We start from the raw sequence: 21524 nt of genomic DNA, 5'->3' as shown, positions 1-21524 counted from the left end.
TTTTTTAAAACTTCAGACTTGAGGGCTTAACCATGCAGTTTATCTAGAAAATGCAGTCGTTGATAAACAATTTAAAGATTATCTAATTTAACATGCTTATTTTGCCAGACAGAAAAATTCAGCTGAGGGAGAAACGACTTATCCAAAATCACAGAGCAAGTTGGTGGAGGAGCTGCAAGCAGCCTAATGGCCCTGCCTCCCAGGAGCATTCCTGCTGCCGTGCTACACCCTCCACACTAGCTCTGGTTTGCCTCCAAACGCTGTGTTGTTTTTTTTCCCCACTTACAGCCAGTCTAAAAAGGGCTCTCAGGATCGCCCACAACACCCAACTTAGCTTCTTGACAAACACCTTAATGGCGCAGCATTGCCTCTTGGCTGCCACCATTTCTTGAGTGGGTGGTAAGTGCACTAGCGGGAATTCCCTGGCGCTCTGTAGTGTCCTTGGCCCACTCCCAGGAGGCCACCACAAGCCAGAGAGTTGCCCTGCCCAGGGAGGTGGCACACTTGGGGTTTTGGGTCAGCCCTGGGATGTCTGAGTTTCCCGGTTCTGGGCAGGCCTCCTTCCAAGGCCAGGCATATAGCCACGCACTCATTCACTCTCTGAGAAGCGAGGGCCCTTGTCTTCCTTGTCCTTTCCAGTGCCTTCCTGTAAATCCGCCGTGTTTTCTGTCCTCGGGCTTGACTTATTGATGAGTTTAGACAAGGGAAGAGGGTAGACAAAGACCGTGGTCAGGCCTTAGTTTCTCAACTGAAACGCAGACGGCTGAAGTAGACAACCTCTAAGTAATTATATAAGGTTCTATTACTTTAGGTTAATTAGATTGAGCATGGAGCAGATCCTCTGGTTCCTCACCGCCAGTCTTAAAGTCCGAGCTCCTCAGCCCAGCACTCACAAGCCTCACAGTCTGATGCCAGTGCACCCTAGCCTCTGACTTGTACGCCCCACCCTTCTACTGCCCACCCCACGAGCCCCTCCTCAAGCTACTGACCTACTTGTGTTGCCTGAACACAGCCTGTAAGTTCCTTTCTCTGTCTTTTTTCACTCCCTCTCCCTAGAAGGCCTTTCCTACATGGATACTGGTCACTCTCTGATGATCTATTAGGTATCCTTAGAAAGGCAACCTGAATGCCACTTCACCTGGGAGGACTATCCAGGGTTAAATGGATTTCCTCTGAGCTCCAGAGCTTCCTTGGTAGCTCAGTTGATAAAGAATCTGCCTGCAATGCAGGAGACCTGGGTTCGATCCCTGCTTGGGGAAGATCCCCTGGAGAAGGAAATGGTAACCTACTCCAGTATTCTTGCCTGGGAAATCCACTGGTCAGAGGAGCCTGGCAGGCTACAGTCCTTGGGGTCCCAAGAGTCAGTCATGACTTAGTGACTAAACCACCACCACCACCTCTGTGTTCCCATGTATACCTGTTGCTTACAGTGTCTTTCATAAATGGTGGTCTCCATGCCTGTCAGTGCCACTGAACATGGAGCTTACTGGAGGGGGAGGTAGACATGCAGAGACGAAATGCTTTATTCCAATGGTGATGAGTAGAATGAGGGAAAAGGAGAAGGTGTTGGGAAAGAAAGCCAGTGACACGGGACTTCCCTGGTGGTCCAATGGCTAAGACTCTGTGCTCCCAATGCAGGGGGCCCAGGTTCAATCCCTGGTCAGGGAACTAGATCCCACATGCCACAACTAAAGATCCCACATTCAGCAGCAAAGATCAAAGATCCTTCATTGCCACAATTAAGACCTGGTGTGGTTAAATAAATAAAATTATATATAAAAAAAGTAAGTATGTGACAGGAGATCTTGACCTCCTGGAGGATGTATCATCTCAGCTGAGACCTGTATACGAGCGAAAGAGGTCAAGGTGAAGGTCAAAGAATGAGCACTCCTGGAAAAGAATATCTTATTGAATTCCTGAATGGGAAGAAGCCTGCATATTAGGAAAAGAGAAAGAAGGCCAGGATAGCTGGAGATTACTGAAAACTGAAACTGTTAGTCACTCAGGCGTGTCCGACTCTTTGTGACCCCATGAGCTGTAGCCCACTAGGCTCCTCTGTCCATGGGATTTCCCACGCAAGAATACTGGAGTGGGTTGCCCTTTCCTTCTCCAGGGGATCTTCCGGACCCAGGGATTGAACCCAGGTCTCCTGCACTGCAGGCAGATTCTTTACTGTCTGAGCCACCACAGAAACCTAACCTCTCAGGGAGGTTACTGAGAAGCTGGTATAAAAGGGAGCAGAGAGCTAGGGAGGATTTGGTGATGCAGGGCCTCAGAGGCCTGGTGTTGGGTACAAGGGCTTCATGATACTGTTTGCTATACTTTCAACATGTGTTTGAAATTTTTCCATAATAAGAATGACGAGAACTGGCTGTTGTATAGCAATATTAGTTTAGCCTTTACCTTAAAAATCGTTTTTAGCAAAGTGAAAGTGGAAGTCACATATCAGATGTTTTTGTTTAAAATTTTTTTAAATTAAATATTGCAAGCATTCAGAAAGGCATAAAAATAGCTTTTCTTTTTTTAAAGCCTTGGATAATCACCTATTGGCTTTGTTAAATCTTGGCTCTGCCATATTTGCTTCAGATATAACTGGCCCCTGTGTAGATTTATTTTTAAAAGGTCACTCTGGCTGCCACGGGAAGAAGGATAAGAAGTGGGCAAGAGAGGCTGATCAGGTAGGAAGTTTCTGGAAGCCAGACGAGACAGGATGGAAGTTTAAAGTGGAGACAGTGGTGGTGGAGAGAAGCAGTTACAGGGACAATTGGACCAGGAGGTGGACGTGCTAGGCTCGCTGCTGGTTCTCCTGAGGCAGGTGAGGGGAAGATGAAGGGAAGGATACCTCTTTCTGGTCCATTGCTTTTGGAGCACAGAGAATGGTGTGCATGTGAGTGTTTGTGGTACAGAAGTGTTTTAAAATTATTGCTAACAAAGTTGTTAATAACCATGCTTTGTTTTCTCTACCTTGTTTCTTATAACAATGTGTCTGATCTTTGAGAAAATATTATCTTTTATAAACATGACTTTGCTGTTATCCCATAGGTCATCAAAGCCTAGTTCCAAATTGTCCTTTAAAACGAATGCATGAGACTTCCCTGGTGGTCCAGTGGTTAAGACTCCTCACTCCAAATGCAGGGTTTGATCCCTGGTCAGGGAACTAGATCCTACCATGTTGCAACTAAAGATTCTGCATGCCCCAAATAAAGATTGAAGATCCCATGTGCTGCAACTAAGACCCAGTACAGTCAGATAAATAAACACATTTTTTTAAGAAAATGAATGTATGAAGTAATGTGGAGAAGGCAATGGCACCCCACTCCAGTACTCTTGCCTGGAAAATTCCATGGACGGAGGAGCCTGGTAGGCTGCAGTCCATGGGGTCGCAAAGAGTCGGACACGACTGAGCGACTTCACTTTCACTTTTCACTTTGATGCACTGGAGAAGGAGATGGAAACCCACTCCAGTGTTCTTGCCTAGAGAATCCCAGGGACAGGGGAGCCTGGTGGGCTGCCGTCTATGGGGTCGCACAGAGTCGGACATGACTGAAGTGACTTAGCTGCAGCATGAAGTAATGATGAAGAAACACCAGGGAAAAACTTGAACAAAATCAATCCTGAGGTCCAGTGAAACCAAAAGATTTGTTCCAGAATCACTCCACTGGGGAAGGCCAGAACTGGGGTGCACAGCTTTTATCCACACACCAGAACAGGAACACAGACCTGGGTTGTGCTAAGGAAGCTGAAAGAGCCCAGCAGGGGCCAGCACCCAGCCCCACTTGGCCTTGGTGCCTCCACCCACTCAGCACGGCTCTGAGGCGCTGAGCAGGTCACTTCTCTGCTCAGAAACCTTTTATGACTCCCCTCAGCCTTTGGACAGAAGCCAATTTCACAATCTGCTCTTAGCCTCCCTTTCCAGACTTTTCTCAAACATTCTTACTGGAAACAGCAGTAAGTCAAGGCCTCAAGCACATCCAATTCTCCACCATGTCCTAAATATGCCCCACACTTCTGTGGAGCCTTGGCCATGTTTTCTCTCTCTGTGGACTCCCCCACTCACCATTCTTTGTCCTTGTCCTTCCTCAAAGTTTCATCTTTGATACAACCTTCTTTCTAGAACATTCCCTGACCTCCCCAACCACATCTCCTCCTGTTTTGGTGCTTGCCCAGACCTTGTTTAAACTTCTAGCACACATTCATCCTTCTTCAAAAAAGGTACTGACTTTTGCATGCCAACCACAATTTTTGTTTTTTACTTTTTAAAAAATTCATTTTTTAACTGGAGTATAATTGCTTTACAATGCTGTGTTAGTTTTTACGGTACAACAAAGTGAATCAGCTATATGTATATACATATTCCCTCCCTCTTGAGCCTCCCACCCTCCCAGGTCATCACAGAGACCCAGCGGAGGCCCCTGTGCTGCACAGCTGCTTCCCAGCGGCTACTTATTCTGCACGTGGTGTGTATGCGTCACTGCTACTTTCCCACTGTCCCACCGTCTCCTTCCCCTGCTATGGACACAAGTCCGTTCTCTATGTTTGCGCTTTTATTCTTACCTTGCAAATAGGTTCATCTGTACCATTCCAACCACTCTGAAAAGAAGTTGGTCCAGGGGACTCCAGCAGTTAAGAATTCACCCTCCAATGCAGGGAACTCAGATTTGATCCCTGGTGAGGGAACTAGGATCTCACGTGCTAAAGCACAACTAGGTCTGCACGCAGCAAATACTGAGCCTGCCTGCCTCAATTATGACCTGATGCAGCCATACATATACAAATATTAAAAAAAAAAAAGTAGGTGGGGGACACAGATAATATAATCAATTAAAAAATATTTATCAAGTATCTAGAATGTGCCAGGCAGACACTGTGCTAGGTGTCATCGGCTGCAGTCTTCTTAAGAATTGGTTCCTCTGGTTTTGAGTCTAAACTCTACCATATCATAAAGCTAGATGTTTCCCAAGATTAACCTCTATGGTACTATTATAATTTACTTTTATTTGCTCTAAAACTATCTCCTTCAATGAGTGGAGTGGCTAAAGGCTACTCCAGAATATTGCAGAACAGGACAGTTTAGTATAGAGGGGAAAACACTCAGATCTGGGACAGAAAACCCTGTTTCTGGTCCTTGCTTTATTGTTTATTAGCTCCACGTAGGTCCCTGGACAACGTGTGGATAAGTCACATCTCTCTCTGAGTCTCCATTTGCTCCTCTATAAAATGAGGATGATATCTTCCCTGTCTACCTCATGGTGCTGTTGCCAGGATCAAATGGGGCCACATGCATGAAAGCATCTGGAAAGTGCAAAGCACTGTAAGATATGAGGCTGTTAAAGTGACAGGAAAAAGCACAGTCATAATAAGAGAAAATGAATGAAAGATACAGCAGATTAGACTCAAGTTAGGCAAAAGAAAGAACTTCCTCGTGGTGAAAAATTTTTCTGAATAGCTGCTTTTAGGGAAAGCGTTACACTTTCTATTTATTTGTTTAATTTTTGGCTGCACTGAGTGGCATGCAGGATCTTAATTCCCCAAGCAGGGATCGAACCCGTGGCCTATGCAGTGGGAGAACGGAGTCCTAGCCACTGGACCACCAGGGAAATCCCTGAGAAGTTATTTTTTTCAGACAAGAATGAAGATATATTGGAAGCTATTGATCACATTGAAATAAATTTTTGGCTTGGGAATTTGTTAGCGCTTCCCATCCCTAGACTTAGGTGGCTAGGTGGTATTCTGAGAATACAGAAGATGCAGGAGACATGAGTTCAATCCCTGGGTCAGGGAGATCCCCTGGAGGAGAAAATGGCAACCCACTGCTGTATTCTTGCCTGGAAAATTCCATGGACATAGGAGCCTGGTGGACTACACCCCAGGGGGTCGGTCACAAAGAATTGGACATGACTGAGCATGCACACGTACATATGCACCCCTAGACTCACTCAGGGCTCTAACTTTTCTTGACTACAGGTGCAAATTGAGAACTTTCTCCATCTGCCCAGAGCAGACTCTCAAAACCAGTTGAGAGAGCAGGACTCCATTAATCCCTGGGACCTGGAGTCACCTTCTGTGCTCATGTGGCCAGTGGTGATGGGTTTACCCCTTTCTGCCTATAGCAACCTTCCTCAGAATTAAATTGGAAGTTAGGAGGGCCAAAAATCTATTTGTGGGGCACTCAGCTAATAATAAAAGAAAGAGATGTTTTAAATAAACCAAATGCAGGAAGCCAGTTAGAGAATCAGTGGGACCACCCAAAGTGCAAAATATAAGAAAAAGACTCAAGAAAGCAAAGGAGAAAACAGATTGAATGAAACTGGCGGGGGGGGGGGCTTTGTCTTTTGGTGATAAAAGATTGGAAATATGAAATCAAAGCCGAGGATAGTGAAAATGCTTTCAACTAAGAAGTCAGGAGACCAAGGAAAAGTTCTTCTTCAGGCTTAGTGACCTTGGGCAACTTACAGCAATTCAAGAAATACCTGTTAAGCACTGCTGTGTGCTTTCTTGGTGATCTCTAAGGTCATGGCCACCTCTTAATTCCTCTCTATTGTATGCCACTTCCACTAGATGACAGCCTACCTGAAGAGTTGTGAAAGAAGGGTATCATCCTAGAACCATTGTCAAGAGGAATAACACTAATTTCATTGAAGGAAGGATAGGGAGGCAATGAATCTTATCCCTAAGAAGATTTTAGAAGGCATCCTGAGACCACAGGCCCGTGAGTGCCCATTTCAGATGCATGTAAGTCTTTGGCATACAGGATAAAGAGCAGAATTATGGGTTGCTTACTGAGTAATTAACCATGAGCACCGAGGGACTTCCCTGGTGGTCCAGTGGCTAAGACTTCACTTTCCAGTGCAGGGGGTGCAGGTTCCATCCCTGACTGGAGAACTAAGATCCCACATGCCTTGCTGTCAAAAAACCAAAACATAAGACAGAAGCAACATTGTAACAAATTCAATACAGACTTTTAAAATGGTCCGCTAAAACACAAACACACAAAACACCAACAATGAGCATCCAGAGTTGGGGACTGTGCTGGATCTAAAAACATAAAGTGGGGTGGTGGTGGTGAGGGGGTAAAATAAGTAAATAAAAACATAAAATGCTTTGGTTGGGGAAGGTCCTGCCTAAGAACACAACTTTTTTCCCCCTAAATGATGTTTACATTTTTTTTTTTAAATAACAAACTGTCTGGAGCTGCCTCAAAGTGCTCCTCTGAGAAAAGAGAAGAAAATGCCTAGAGAAGTCAGGGAAAGTTTCCTAGAGAGCAGGGCTTAAGCTGGAACTTTAAGAAAGGAGGCAGACAGATGCGGGGAGGTACAGACATAAACAGCATGCGTAAATGTCCAGGGAAACACGGGTAGCTTGTCTTAGGATAAAGAAGAGATGAGCTTGTCTGGAGTAAAGATGTGTGTGGATGAACAGGGGGAAAGGCAGCTTCTAGTGAGGAGGTAGGGAGAAGGCAGACAACAGAAACTTTAAAAGATAGAGCGAGGACTAAGCAATGTTATGTGTTGGCTGAAAAGCAACAATATTTCTATAAGGTTTCAATCACGTGATCCACTCGGATTCAGTGAGAGGATAATAGCGTGCAAATCATTCAGAGAAGCAGTGGATATAATTATCTTACAGGAAGTTTTGGATGATATATTAGAAATGGAATAGAATCTAAAAAATGGATTCATAGAATCCAAAAAATAGAATCTAAAAAAATTTCACAATGGAGTCATTGTGAAATTGAGGGTGATTTTTTTTTTTTAAACCAAGGCCTGAGAACTCAGAGAGAGACAGAAAACAGTAGAAGAAAAGAAACAACAGGAAAATAGAAGGCAAGAAATAAACAGGTGGATATAAATAAATAGATGGAGCTGGTCACGTCTCTAAATGAAGGGAGATTAAAAATGCAGGGGGCCCCAAGAGACCATGCCAGGACTTGTCTGATTTAAATTTTTTATAAGTGATCCAGAAGAAGTAGAGCAAAGTGAAAATTTCAGGACTGCAGATCGTATTAAGCCCTTTCAGGTAGGGGCACGCTCTGCCAAAGGACAGAGAGAGAGAGAGCATGCACTGAAGGAATATACTGAGTGGGATGCAAAATGGCAGATAAACGTCACCCTGGGGAAATGTAAGGTACCAATGTGCTCTGGTAAGAATAATCCACAGATAGGGTGTTGTGTTCCAGGCTATCAGTTTTGGCCCAGGAAAGGGATCAGGGAGCTGCTGAGGATTGTTTCCTAAAGGCAGTGTCCTAATATGTTGGGGTCAGGAAGGCTGACAAAATTATGCACACAAGTGGGAAGGGACCTAAAAACCAAAGAGGAAATCATTCTCTATTGTATAAGACGTGAAGGTCGCATATCTGGGGACAATGGTCAGGTTGACATCTATTGAAAGTTAAGGCCCAAGGATAGCTAGAAAAGGGCAACTAAAATGACTCAGAGAATGAATGTGGCTATTCTAGAGGTGGTCTATTGTAAGGGGGAAACTTAAGCATGAAAAAACAAAGGCTAAGAGAGGTGGAATAATCAAAGCCTCTATAAAACTGATAAAAATAAGGAGTAAGTAGCACTACTCTCTCTTCAGATCCTAACATATTCAAACAAAGAGCTTGTTCTTAATGCTTGAAATATCACAGGAATAAACGGGTTTCAAAGTTGCAATCATTTAGCCCCATCTCTTTGTTGTTGTTGAGTTGCTAAGTCGTGTCTGACTCTTTATAGCCCCGTGGACTGTAGCCTGCCAGGCTCCTCTGTCCTTGGGATTTTCCAGGCAAGAATATTGGAGTGGGTTGCCATTTCCTTCTTCAAGGGATCTTCCCGACCCAGGGATCAAACCCTTGGCTCCTGCCATGTCTCCTACATTGCAGGCAGATTCTTTACCACTGAGCCACCGGGAAGCCCCTCTCTTTTTGTATTAGAGATGGTAAAGTTCAGGAAGGAAATGGCCCAAGGTCACAGAAACCATGGTAGGATTAGAAGCCCAGGCCTCTTAAATCCCAGACTGGGGTCTTTCCATCTTACCCTGTGCAACCGGGAAGACTAAAGGAATTCTACTTTTTATAGGGTATAAACTCATGAAATGCATCACTTTGAGATCAAATAAAGCTGAAAACACAAACAGGCTAAGGAAAGTTTTCACTCAAAGTCAACAACAATTATAAGGCCTTTGGAAGAAAACTACCAGCAAGACTAAAGACTTTCTACACACTTTGATTTGGGGGAATCATATACCTCTTGACAATCTGAAGAAATCTAAGGATTCTCTCCAAGAAAAACACATTTGCACATGCAAACATAATTTTATACAAGATTTCAGACTCCGGTCCCCAGTTAAGAATCCTTGTTCTGGCAGATTCTTCTGAATAGACTGCTTCAACAAACACACTCCATCTCTTATGATAAGTGAGGCAATTACTCTGATATTCTTCATCAAAAAACAAACAGCCCACCCCACCCCACTCCCAAACCTACCGTCTCAATCTCACTTATCAGAATTGCTATAGGTTGGGAGAGACCAAAGAAATTACCTAGTCCAATGCCCCTGCCCCGACTTGTGTGACACAGGATAATGTCATAGTTAAATATGTGGGGGAAAAAAATTGTGGAGACTAGAATCAGCCTGCCTAGGTTAGAATTCCAACTCCATCACTCACTAGCTGTGTGACCTTGGGCAAGTTACTTAGTTCTTGGAGTCTATATCCTCATCTGTAAAATGAAAATAATTACAATTATCTCGTAGTTAGGAGGCTTAAACGAGATAATTCTTATAAAACTTAGCACCAGGCCTGGAACATAGTGAGCGCTCAGTAAACGCTAGCTGGCATGATTGTTATTATTATGCTTGTATCCATGCAGGTATTATGCATGCATCCATCCAATCCCCTCCCGGAGCTTTTGCTTGCACATGTCTGTGATGAGCAGCTCATCGCCTCCCAAGCTGGTTGAGCAGCTCCGATTGTTACAAACTTGTTTCGGTATAGAGCGAAATCTGCCTTCTTGCAGCCCTTACCCCCGCCCCTGTGGGCCCTAGTTCTGTCCTGTGGGGCCACGCAGAGCAAGTCTATCCTTCCTCCACGTGACAGCCCTTCAGATAGGAAGACAGTGATCGAGTCCTTCCCCGGTCCCCTGCCAACCCACCCCCCCTAATCTTCCCGTCTCCAGCTCGAACATCCTCGGCTTCTCCCAACCCACAACAGACTGGCTGCGCTTACTATTTACTCCCAGGCGTTGTACGGTTTCCCTCACACATAGTCATGCAGGCCACACACCCCACCGCCGCCACAACAATCCCGACCCTCCCGCTCCGCCCCCGCCCGCTGCCCCTGTCCGCGGTGCTGAAGCGGCTCCGGGCCCCGCGGGCCTGCGCGGCCCTCACCGGCCCCCGCCCTGGGTCTCTAGCCCGGACCCCAGGCGTCGACCCCCGGCGCGCCACCTCCGCGCCCCCGGCCCCGGTGCCGCCCCCCGCCCTGCCCGGAAGCCCCGAGCCCGCAGCCCGGCCCAGCGCGGCAGCCCCACCTGCCCGGCGAAGGGCGCCTCCGCCTCGGCCGCCCGCGCCGCCCGGTCCCCGGGCCCCGCCGCCGCCGCCGCCGCCGCCCGCGCGGCGCCCGGGAGGCAGCAGAGCGCGGGCAGCAGCAGCAGCAGCCGCCCCGGGGCCCGCCAGCGGCTGCAGCGCGGGGCCAGGCCCAGCGGCGGCGGCGGCCCCGGCGCGGCGCGGCCGCCCCGGCTCTTCGGCATCCCGGCGGCGGGGCCCGGCCGCCCGGCTGCGATGGCGGCGGCGGCGGCGGCTCCGGCCGGGTCCTCCCGCTGCAGCCGCTGCGGAGCCGCCGAGTCACCGCGCCGCGGACACGCGCCCGGCCCGCCTGTCTCCGCCGCCGCCGCCGCCTCGGCCGCCAGCGCGCCCCCGCCTCCGCGCGCCCCGCCCCGGCGGGGGGCGGCCAGGGGCGCCGGGGCAGCACCCAGGCGGGACCCGCGGGGCCGGCGGCACCGGACCAGCCTCGGGACGCGAGCCGAGGAGTGGCTCTCGGTGCGGGTCGCAGAGGCCAAAAGAACAGCTCCGGAGGCAGGGTCCAAAGAGATGGAACTGGAGGAGGGGGCCCGAGGGGCAGCCCTGTGGGAGGGGGAAGAAGCTAAATAAATAATCCTGGAAACAGAACCGCGCCATGGCTCTGGGGGAGGATATCTGGGATTGGGGGTCCGAAGCCAAAGGCTTAGTCTTGGGAGAGAGGGTCTGAGGTGAGGCGAGGGGTGACACGGCAGGCGGGGGTCTGGGCCTGGCAGAGGGGAGTGAGGCGCTGCCCTGGGGTAACGGTGAGGTTGGAGGGAATGAGCTGAAGAAATAGCCCTGGAGAAGAGGGTCTGAGAAGGTGGCAGTGGAGAAGGGAGGGCAGGGAGGGTGAGAGACTAAAGAATAAACCCGAGGAGCGTTTCAGGGGGTAGACCTGGAGACATTAGGTGACAATAAGGTGAAACTCATTCTCTCACTCCCCGAGGGAGAGACATCAACCAGACATCTTTCGTCCAAAACCACCCGTATTTATCGAACACTTTCTATATATACATGTAGGGCTCTGGGCTACTTGGGATTAGAAGAGAAAAAAAAGAGGCCGGTTCCCTGAAGTGTAGAGGTTTATAGTTTGGTGAGAAAACATAACTGGGCGGCAAACAAAGTGTCAAAAAACATACATGCAGCTGCTCCAGGGATCAAAAGGGACTTGATGGGGTGGTGAAGTCAGGACAGCCATTACTGGGGTCAGGTGGGGCGACTCTGGGTAAGCCTTGAAGGAAAAGTCAAATTTACACGAGGGAAGGGGAATGGAGAAGGCGGGATATTGGGCAGGAAGGTAAGGGTATACAAGATATGGTTGGGCCAGTAGATCTGTTTCTCTGAAGCACAGGGTTTTCCCATAGGAAAGTGCTGGGAAGTAGGAAAATAGTCCAAGACTGTAAATCCTAGGGGAATGGATTATGTTCTGAAGGGCAATGGGAGTGGTGGTGATTGAAGGCTTTTTTGAGCAGGATGGTGTGTGGAAAATGGTGTTTTATGGTTACCTGTAATTTGGAGGTGTCAGGCTTTGGAGTCAGATCCATGTTCAGATCTTGACTCTGTTCCATTTTTATAGAATGATGCTGATATTACTGCATAAGGTTGCTGTAAGGATGAAGTGCTTGGCACCTAGTAGGTGTTGCATATTAGTTCCCCTCCCAGTGTACAAAATAATGACCAGAAGAGGCAGAGAGATTAGTTGGGAGATTACTGGAACTGTCTAGATACAAGGAAATGATGGTAACAGACAGAATTAGCACTTATTGAATGCCTACCATGTATCAAGTACTGGTTTAAACCCTTTAAGTGGCAGAGCCAAAGCAATCTGATTGCATAACTGTTTTTTTTCCTTTTAGAATGGGGCCATAAAAAAAGAAATTTAAGAGATATTGAACAAAGGAGAGAAGGAAAGGAGTTTGGAGTAATGGCAAACCCAGAAAGATGGGTGATGATATCTTTGCAGACTTGTCCTAAGGAGGAACAGGCTTGAGGGAATCAACAAGGAGTTTGGTTTTAGGCTTGCTGCGGTTGAGGTGACCCCTGAGATGGGTACAGCAATGAGTTCAGAGGAGGGTGGAGAATAGATATTTTGGAAACATCCAGGTTAGTATGATAGCTGAATCTGAAGGATAGGAGTAGAAAAGAGAAAAGACTGAGGAATCAGGATTGTGAAATACATATGTGTTAGTTGCTCAGTCATGTCCAACTCTTTGCAACCCCGTGGACTGTAGCCTGCCAGCCTCCTCTGTCCATGGAATTCTCCAGGCAAGAATGCTGGAGTGGGTTGCCATTCCCTTCTCCAGGGGATCTTCCCGATCCAGCGATCAAACCCGGGTCTCCTGCATTGCAGATGAGTTCTTTACCATCTGAGCCACCAAGGAAAGGAGAGAAGGATTTCAAAGCAAGAGAGAGGTGTTGGCAGTGTCAGGGAGATCACAGAGTTGGAAGACTGCATCCACAGCATTTGCTTGAACAGCTCATAGTCTAGGAGGGAGATAGACATAATCAAGTCATTTTGGTTATGTGATAAATTACAACAGAAATGAGAACAAACTCTTATGGAAACACTGAGGAAAGAGCAACAGACTGCTCAAAGTTAGGAGATTTGGGAGAGGGTGCATTTCAGAAGGAGTAAATAGCACATTCAAGGAGTGAAAGGAAACAGACTGGACTGAGTCTAAGGACAAGATCTGTCTTATTCATTTCCTTATTCCTCAGGCCAAATGCTCATTGAAATGCAAATGAGAATGTAGGGCTCCAGTGGTCCATGCACGAGCTACCGAGGGTGGTGGACATGAGTGGCAGTAGGTAATTGGTGATAAAGAAGGAAGAGGCTGGATGCTTATAAAATGTAACCCTAAGGTAGGTCCCTAGTAGGAAAGGTATAAAGAGCTTTGTGAAGCCAGCCCACGAGGAGGTTTACCAGGCTTCAGAGTAACACTCTAAGATGCGGTCACTAGAGGGCTGAATTTTCTTTTCCCCTCTTCATGGAAAAAGCACTGGGCTTAGTCAGTCAGAAACCTGGATTCAGTATTGGCTGTCACTAATTTGTTGTGTATCTTTGGGCAAGTCATTTCATCTCTTTGAGCCTTGGTTTCCACATTTGTAAAGCAAAACTAATGATCCTGACCTCTCCACTTCATGCAGCTGCTGCTGCTTCTAAGTCGCTTCAGTCGTGTCTGACTCTGTGCAACGCCATAGACGGCAGCCCACCAGGCTCCCACGTCCCTGGGATTCTCCAGGCAAGAACACTGGAGTGGGTTGCCATTTCCTTCTCCAATGCATGAAAGTCAAAAGAGAAAGTGAAGTTGCTCAGTCGTGCCCGACTCTTAGCGACCCCATGGATTGCAGCCCACCAGGCTCCTCCGTCCAAGGGATTTTCCAGGCAAGAGTGCTGGAGTGGGGTGCCATTGCCTTCTTCGCCACTTCATGCAGAGGACCACATAAATGCTTGGGATTCACTTTGTAAACTAAACAGTTAATTGAGCAGATGTTAGGAAAAAGTTACGTATTGATAACCTTATCAAGAGGCATTATTTTCATCAGTGCTAGAGCTCCCTATAGGGAAACTGGAACCCTCTCTTTCCTTTACCTCCTCTCTTAATTTTTTGTTCAACAAATATTTCTGAGCTATCATTTGGGTGCTAGCTGGGGTGGGGGACATAAGGGAGATTAAGTGATAATTGCTTGCTCTAGAAACATAGTCAGTTTGGGAGATAGATACATAAATAGACACCAAGAAGATAAAATAGTATGTGCATCACCTGATGCAAGGAGCCAGCTCATTGGAAAAGACCCTTCAGTTTAGTTCAGTCGCTACCAGTTGCGTCCGACTCCTTGCAACCCCATTAACTGCAGCACGCTGGGCCTCCCTGTCCATTACCAACTCCCAGAGCCTACCCAAACTCATGTCCACTGAGTCAGTGATGCCATCCAACCATCTCATCTTCTGTCGTTCCGTTCTCCTGCTCTCAATCTTTCCCAGCATCAGGGTCTTTTCAAGTGAGTCAGCTCTTCGCATCAGGTGGCCAAAGTACTGGAGTTTCAGCCTCAACATCAGTCCTTCCTGATGTTGGGAAATATGAAAGCGAAAGGAGGAGGAGGTGGCAGAGGATGAGATGGTTAGATAGCATTACCAACTCAATGAACATGAATTTGAGCAAACTCCAGGAGATAATGAAGGACAGGGGAGCCTGGCGTGCTGCAGTCCATGGGGTTACAAAGAGCTGGACACGACTTAGCAACTGAACAATAGCAACATGAAGAGGAATCAACAAAAGAAACTGAAAAGGAAGAAGAAAAAGAAGAAACCCAGGAGAGTGAGAAATTCTGGAAGAAAAGATTGTAAGAAAGAGAGAATAAACGATTGTGTTACATGTTGTTTACAGATCTAATCATATGCAGATTAAGAAATAGTCATTGGACATGGAAGGAAACTAAATGTCCGTTAGTCAATGGATAGAGAAGATGTGGCACATACACAGAATGGAATGCTACTCAGCCATAAAAAGGATGAAATAATGGTTTTGGCCGCAACACTGATGGACCTAGAGATTATCGTACTAAGTGAAGTTAAGTCTAAAAGAGAAAGACAAATACGATGTGAAGTCTAAATTAGGACACAAACGAACTTATTTACAAAGCAGAAACAGGCGCACAGACATAGAGAACAGATTTGTGATTATCAAGGGGGAGGGATGTAGGGGAGAGGTGGACTGGGAGTTGGGGATTAGCAGATGCAAACTCTTATATATAGAATGGATAAACAGCAACCTACTGTATAGCATGAAGAACTATGTCCAATAAGCCATAATGGAACAGAATATGAAAAACAACACGCATTTAAAAATGGTCATTGTATTAACTGATGTGGAGGAGTCAGTGATCTTGAGAAGAGCAATTCTGGGGCATGTAAGGGATGAAAATATGATTTGGAGTAAGTTCAAGAGAATAGAAGAGGAACTGAAAATGTTGAGTGTGTATATATACCTTTTTCAAGCTTTGCTACAAAGGGAAGGAGAACATGTGGCAGCTGGAGAAGGAAGTAAAGTCAAAAGAGGGTCAATTGTTTTTGTTTGTTATCAATATGGGAGAAATAATGTTTAGATGCTGACAAAGAATGCTCCAGTAGAGAGAGAAAATTTGATGCTGCAGGAGAGGGGGAGCATTGCTGAAGCCATGTCCTTGAACACACAAGTATACAAGTGGAGAGCTGGCTATGAGCCAGGACGCTTCATCCACAATTAGAGGGGAGAAGAGGATTTGTAGAAGTGTAAGCTTGGTGCCAGAGTGGCAGAGAGTAGAGGGGAACTTGCACTTACTGGCTACTTGCTTCTGTCCAGCATTGTGCTAGATGCTCTCCTCATAATAGTCTTTGATGTAAGAGGGAGATGGATTATGAGGCTGTTGGAACAAAGGTACAAAAGTTGAGAACTGCACTAATGTTCCTAAAGTTTTAAGACACTCTGCTCTGTGTGTTCCCTCCCATAGAACTTTTCCTTTTTATTTTCTAGATCACCTTGGCTTCTCATTGCAGATATCAGAATGCCTTCCATTTGGTGATAAAATACTTTGCTTGGCCAAACTTGAGTCAGGCTCCTAAATCCTTTCCTGGGACCATCTGTGTACATGTCCTCGTAAACCTCTAATTTTGTTTTCAAAATAGTTCTTTTTTTAAAAAAAACACCTTATTTTATTATTAATATTGTTATTTCATTTATTTTTATTTTTGGGCCGTGCCATGTGCCGTGTGGGATCTTAGTTCCCCTACCAGGGATTGAACCCTTGTCCCCTGGTTTGGAAGCTTCAGAGTTTTAACCACTGGGCCCACCAGGGAAGTCCCATAAATGTCTAATTTTAGCAGGAACCCAGCTAAGTCAGTTTAACCAGAAGCCTCCTCTCCCCTCGATATCTGATCACCCTCAATATCGAATCAGGTCCCTCATCCTCCTCCATCTCTCAGGTGATGTCTGATCACCCTGCCTTATCTTCAGCAGGAATCCTGTTAGGTTGGTTTAACCAGAATCCCCTTACCCCTGCTGTTTCTTCTCAGCATCTTCTAGTAATTTTCCATTCCCTGCTCTTTGCCTACAAATTCCCACTTGCCCATTCTGCATTTGTAGTTGAGCCTAATATCCCTCCCCCAGGGCAAAATTCCATTGCAGTGGACCATATATCTATTGCGATAGTCCCCCTCAGAGAATAAAGTTTTCCCTACAGTGCTTTAACAAGTGTCACTGAATATTTTTCCCCTTTAACACTGAGTAGGAAGAAAGTAACTTGTTAGCTCAACTGCAGTATAGAGATGCCTGCTTCTTCTAAAGAAGAAAACCGTGGAGTGGTCCCCACAGTCTGCAGCACTGGGCTGCTCTTGGTACTGGAGGGCTCTGGGCCTGAAACTAGGCAAATTTACCCAAAAGATAAAGACAGAAAGAAAATACAGGGATAGAGGAGAATGATGTTCTGATTTTGAGTCTGAAAGGAAGTATAGCTGGGAGGTTGGAGGGCATGATCCATCTCAGGGAGTCCTAATTTTTCTCCTCCCTCTGAATTCCTAGTACAGCAGCTGACATTTAATGAGGGCTAATTATGTGCAAAGCAATTATCTTCATTACGTCACTTATTCTTTACAATTATCCTGTGAGGCAGATTCGAAGAAAGGATGAGAGGAGAATTGATCTACCTGATGATGCACCTGGAAAATGGCAAAAGCAAGACTAAAACCCAAGTGTCTGACACTAAAGCTTGTGTCTTTAACTCCTTGTTCCTTTGTACATTCATTAATCACCTCAAAAATTCTATAAACATTACTAAGCAACTATTCCGAAAGGTGCTATGGTAAATGAGACTACAGGTAAAAGAGCTAAGACTTGAGCATGCATGTGTACATGCAAAGTTGCTCAGTCCTGTCTGATTCTTTGCAGCCCCATGGGCTGTAGCCCATCAACCTCCACTGTCCGTGGGATTCTCCAGGCAAGAATATTGGAGTGGGTTGCCATGCCTTCCTCCAGGAGATCTTCCTGACCCAGGGATGGAACACAGGTCTCTTACATCTCCTGCATTGGCAGGCGGGTTCTTTACCACCAGTGTCGCCTGGGAAGCCCTTGAACACAAGCGGTGTCAAATGACCACAAAAAGTTACAACATCCTCTAAGATTTCAGAGGGGGTGAGGTCACTCTGACTAGGGAAAATCAGAGATCAAAAAGGCTTCCAAAAGAAACGGCATTTGAGATGAGCCTATCTAACCAAGTAATATGTTTAAAACTAATTGTTTCATGTGCAATATACACTGAACATTACCACACATGTGTTTAAAAGTTATAAGCAATGACAAGAGTATGTGAAGTGTTAATGGGCAGAAAGTGAGGATTAAGGCATGGAGGAAGGAAAGGATGTGATTGTTCAAGATATAGAGAGGTCCCGGTTCAATCTCCTACCTCTGTCTCAGAATGCAGCCTCAAATGACTCCGGGTCATTTTCTGCTTAGATTTTTTTCCCTTAGGAACATCCTCAAAGTGATGTCCATTCAATAAAATACACTCAGTCATTTAAAAAAACGAGGAAGTACTTTACAAACTGTTAGGAAATTATTTCCAAAATAAGATGTTAAACGAAGGAAAGTGCAGAATACTGGGTATAATGGGGAAGAAAGAGTGTGTGTGGATATATGTGCGTGTGTATGTGCAATCCCTTGTTTACAATAAAATACGGAAAGATACCCAGGGCACAGATAATAGTGATTGCCTTCCTAGAGAGGAACTATGTGGCTTGAGGATATGGTGAGAGAAGATTTTCAGTGTATACCTCTATGACTCTTTAACCATGTAGATATATTATCTATTAAAAATATATACATATAGTGACTTCCCTAGTGGTCCAGTGGTTAAGATTTCACCTTCCAATGCATAGGGTGTGGGTTCAATCCCTGGTTGGGGAGCTATGATCCCACATGCCTCAAGGCCAAAAACCAAAACATAAAACAGAATCAATATCATTACAAATTCAATAAAGACTTTAAAAATGGTCCACATCAAATATAAATAAGTAGATAAATAAATGGGCTTCCCTGGTGGCTCAGATGGTAAAGAATCTGCCTGCAATACAGGAGACCTGGGTTCGATCCCTGGGGCAGGAAGATTCCCTGGAGAAAGGCATGGCAAGCCACTCCAGTATTCTCACCTGGAGAATTCCATGGACAGAGGAGGCTGGCAGGCTACAGTCCATGGGTCCGCAGAGTCGGATATGACTGTGCAACTAACACTAGCACATTCTTTCAAAGGAAAATAGGTACGAAGTGTAGCTCCTGCAGAGGTAGGGGGCAGAAAGCAAACTTAGATACAGACAAGCAAAGTTAGGAGCACTTATATGCAGAGGACATCGCGAAACGCTGGGCTGGAAGAAACACAAGCTGGAATCAAGATTGCCGGGAGAAATATCAAAAACCTCAGATATGCAGATGACACCACCCTTATGGCAGAAAGTGAAGAGGAACTAAAAAGCCTCTTGATGAAAGTGAAAGAGAAGAGTGAAAAAGTTGGCTTAAAACTCAACATTCAGAAAACTAAGATCATGGCATCTGGTCCCATCAGTTCATGGGAAATAGATGGGGAAACAGTGGAAACAGTGTCAGACTTTTATTTTTGGGGGCTCCAAAATCACTGCAGATTGTGATTGCAGCCATGAAATTAAAAGACGCTTACTCCTTGGAAGGAAATTTATGACCAACCTAGATAGCATATTCAAAAGCAGAGACATTACTTTTCCAACAAAGGTCCATCTAGTCAAGGCTATGGTTTTTCCAGTGGTCATGTATGGATGTGAGAGTTGAACTATGAAGAAAGCTGAGCACCAAAGAACTGATGCTTTTGAACTGTGGTGTTGGATAAGACTTGAGAGTCCCTTGGACTGCAAGGAGATCCAACCAGTCCATTCTGAAGGAGATCAGCCCAGGGATATCTTTGGAAGGAATGATGCTAAAGCTGAAACTCCAATACTTTGGCCACCTCATGCGAAGAGTTGACTCATTGGAAAAGACTCTGATGCTGGGAGGGCCTGGGGGCAGGAGGAGAAGGGGGCTATGGAGGATGAGATGGCTGGATGGCATCACTGACTCGATGGACATGAGTTTGAGTGAACTCCGGGAGTTGATGATGGACAGTGAGGCCTGGCGTGCTGCAATTCATGGAGTCTCAAAGAGTCGGAAACGACTGAGCGACTGAACTGAACTGAAAGTAAAAAAAAAAGAAAAAAAAAAGCTAGGAATGTTCAGACCTGCTCACTGTTCTATCTAACTTCTATCTAGATAAATAAATAAATTTAAGTTGAACTTCTGAAAAACTAAGTGTATTAGTCTCTAAAGGACATTACCTGAAAGGAGGGCATTTATATTATGATATGGGGACTTCCCTGGAGATCCAGTGGTTAAGACTCTGCCCTTCCAAGGCAGAGGGCGAGGATTTGATCCCTGGGCAGGACCAAAAACTCACATGCCACCAGTGGTATAGCCAAAATAATAATAATAATAAATAAATATATTATGATATGGTAGAAGCAAAAGCAGTTCACTTAGGTGATCAGTTTCGAAATTTCAGTCCTTGATTTTCATGGCCCAAAGAAACATCAGAAATAAAGTAAAAAGAAAAAAACCAATAAATACAAGGTTAAATATTTATTATTAATATTCTTAACATAAGACAGCTCTTTAGAAACCAATAAAAAAGGGTCCATTACATAGTTCAGAAATGGCAAAGGATGAAATGGGCTTCATGTAAGCAGAAACATGGATGTATGCTCTTCTTTTTAAAGTCCAACTTCATTTGTAACTAGAGAAAGGCAATTGGAACAAGGAACTGTTGCTTTCTCACCTATGAGACTGCAAATACCAAAAAGCTGGATGTTACAGAGTGTTAAAGAGGGCATGGTGAAAGTACTTTGAGAAAGAATATAAATTGGTAGGTTCTCTTTGGAGCAGAAATTAGTGATGCTTTTCAACCTGGAAAATGAGAATGTGTCTTTGACTCATCAATTCTCATTTGGAGAATTTATCCTAGACGGATAATCCTATCATATGTTTTCAGACAAATGTATAAAATTATTCATTGCAGCATTCTTTGTTACCTGAAAGGAGGGCATTTATATTATGATATGGGGACTTCCCTGGAGATCCAGTGGTTAAGATTCCACCCTTCCAAGGCAGAGGGCGAGGATTTGATCCCTGGGCAGAAAAAAAAAAAAAAAAGATCCTTGGGCAGGACCAAAAACTCACATGATCAAACTCAACCTAAATATTTTCCAATTGGGGAAACTGCTACATCTAAACAGAGGAGCACTAGGTAGGTGTTGAAAGGAACAGTGTGCTCCCATATGACTGTTACAACAAGATTAATTTATCCCCTCTCGTTATCTCCTGTTTGGACTACAGTGTGCTGCCAGGTTTCCCTGCCTTAATCTTGCAGGACCTGCTACATAATGTGCAGGCCCAGGGCAAGAGGAAATTTCAGGGCCCCTTATTTAAAAAACATTATGAATTCCAAGATGACGGCAGCAGAGCATTAAAACAAGTGTGAGGCCCTGTGTGACCGCAGAGATTGCACATCCGGGAAGCTGGCTTTGCTTCCGCAGGGACAGCTTAGACACTGGCTGCCAAAATGGCATGCTGTTTCCTCTGCCCCTACCATCTTTCTGCCACCGTCTGATGCCTCTCACGTCTATCAAGAAGTAACTCAAATTACAGGGGAAATTTTCCCTTGAACTCTCTCACCCAAGACACTCTTTCTTCACTGCTCCTCCAAACCTTCCAGATTGTTTTATTAACTTTTTTTTTTTTTTTTCCTTTTTGGCCACAGGTGGGATCTTAGCTCCCAGGCCAGTGATTGAACCTGCGCCCCCTGAATTGGAAGCGCTGAGTCTTAACTACTGGACAGCCATGGAAGTCCCTGTTTTATTAACTTTTTAGCACAGTGTATTATGATTATTTGTTTAAAAATCT

General features: G+C 45.5%; 1 protein-coding gene and 1 non-coding gene across 2 annotated transcripts in view; one reads left to right on the top strand and one right to left on the bottom strand.

Moving 5' to 3' along the window:
• Positions 1–10742, bottom strand: part of MMP24 (matrix metallopeptidase 24) — a 54835-nt gene extending 44093 nt beyond the window's left edge. Inside the window, exon 1 of the mRNA XM_061437375.1 lies at positions 10509–10742. Within this exon, the coding sequence (XP_061293359.1) occupies positions 10509–10727 (219 nt within the window). The 5' untranslated portion in view covers positions 10728–10742. The remainder of the gene's footprint in view (positions 1–10508) is intronic.
• Positions 1596–1668, top strand: TRNAG-CCC (transfer RNA glycine (anticodon CCC)). Its single transcript has one exon. It is a non-coding gene; the product is annotated as a tRNA-Gly (tRNA).
• Positions 10743–21524: the final 10782 nt, after the last annotated feature.

This window comes from Bos javanicus, chromosome 13, assembly GCF_032452875.1.
Source record: "Bos javanicus breed banteng chromosome 13, ARS-OSU_banteng_1.0, whole genome shotgun sequence".
Taxonomy (NCBI): domain Eukaryota; kingdom Metazoa; phylum Chordata; class Mammalia; order Artiodactyla; family Bovidae; genus Bos; species Bos javanicus.
Note: the sequence above shows the minus strand (reverse complement) of the source record. Positions and strands in the feature narration are given on the sequence as shown.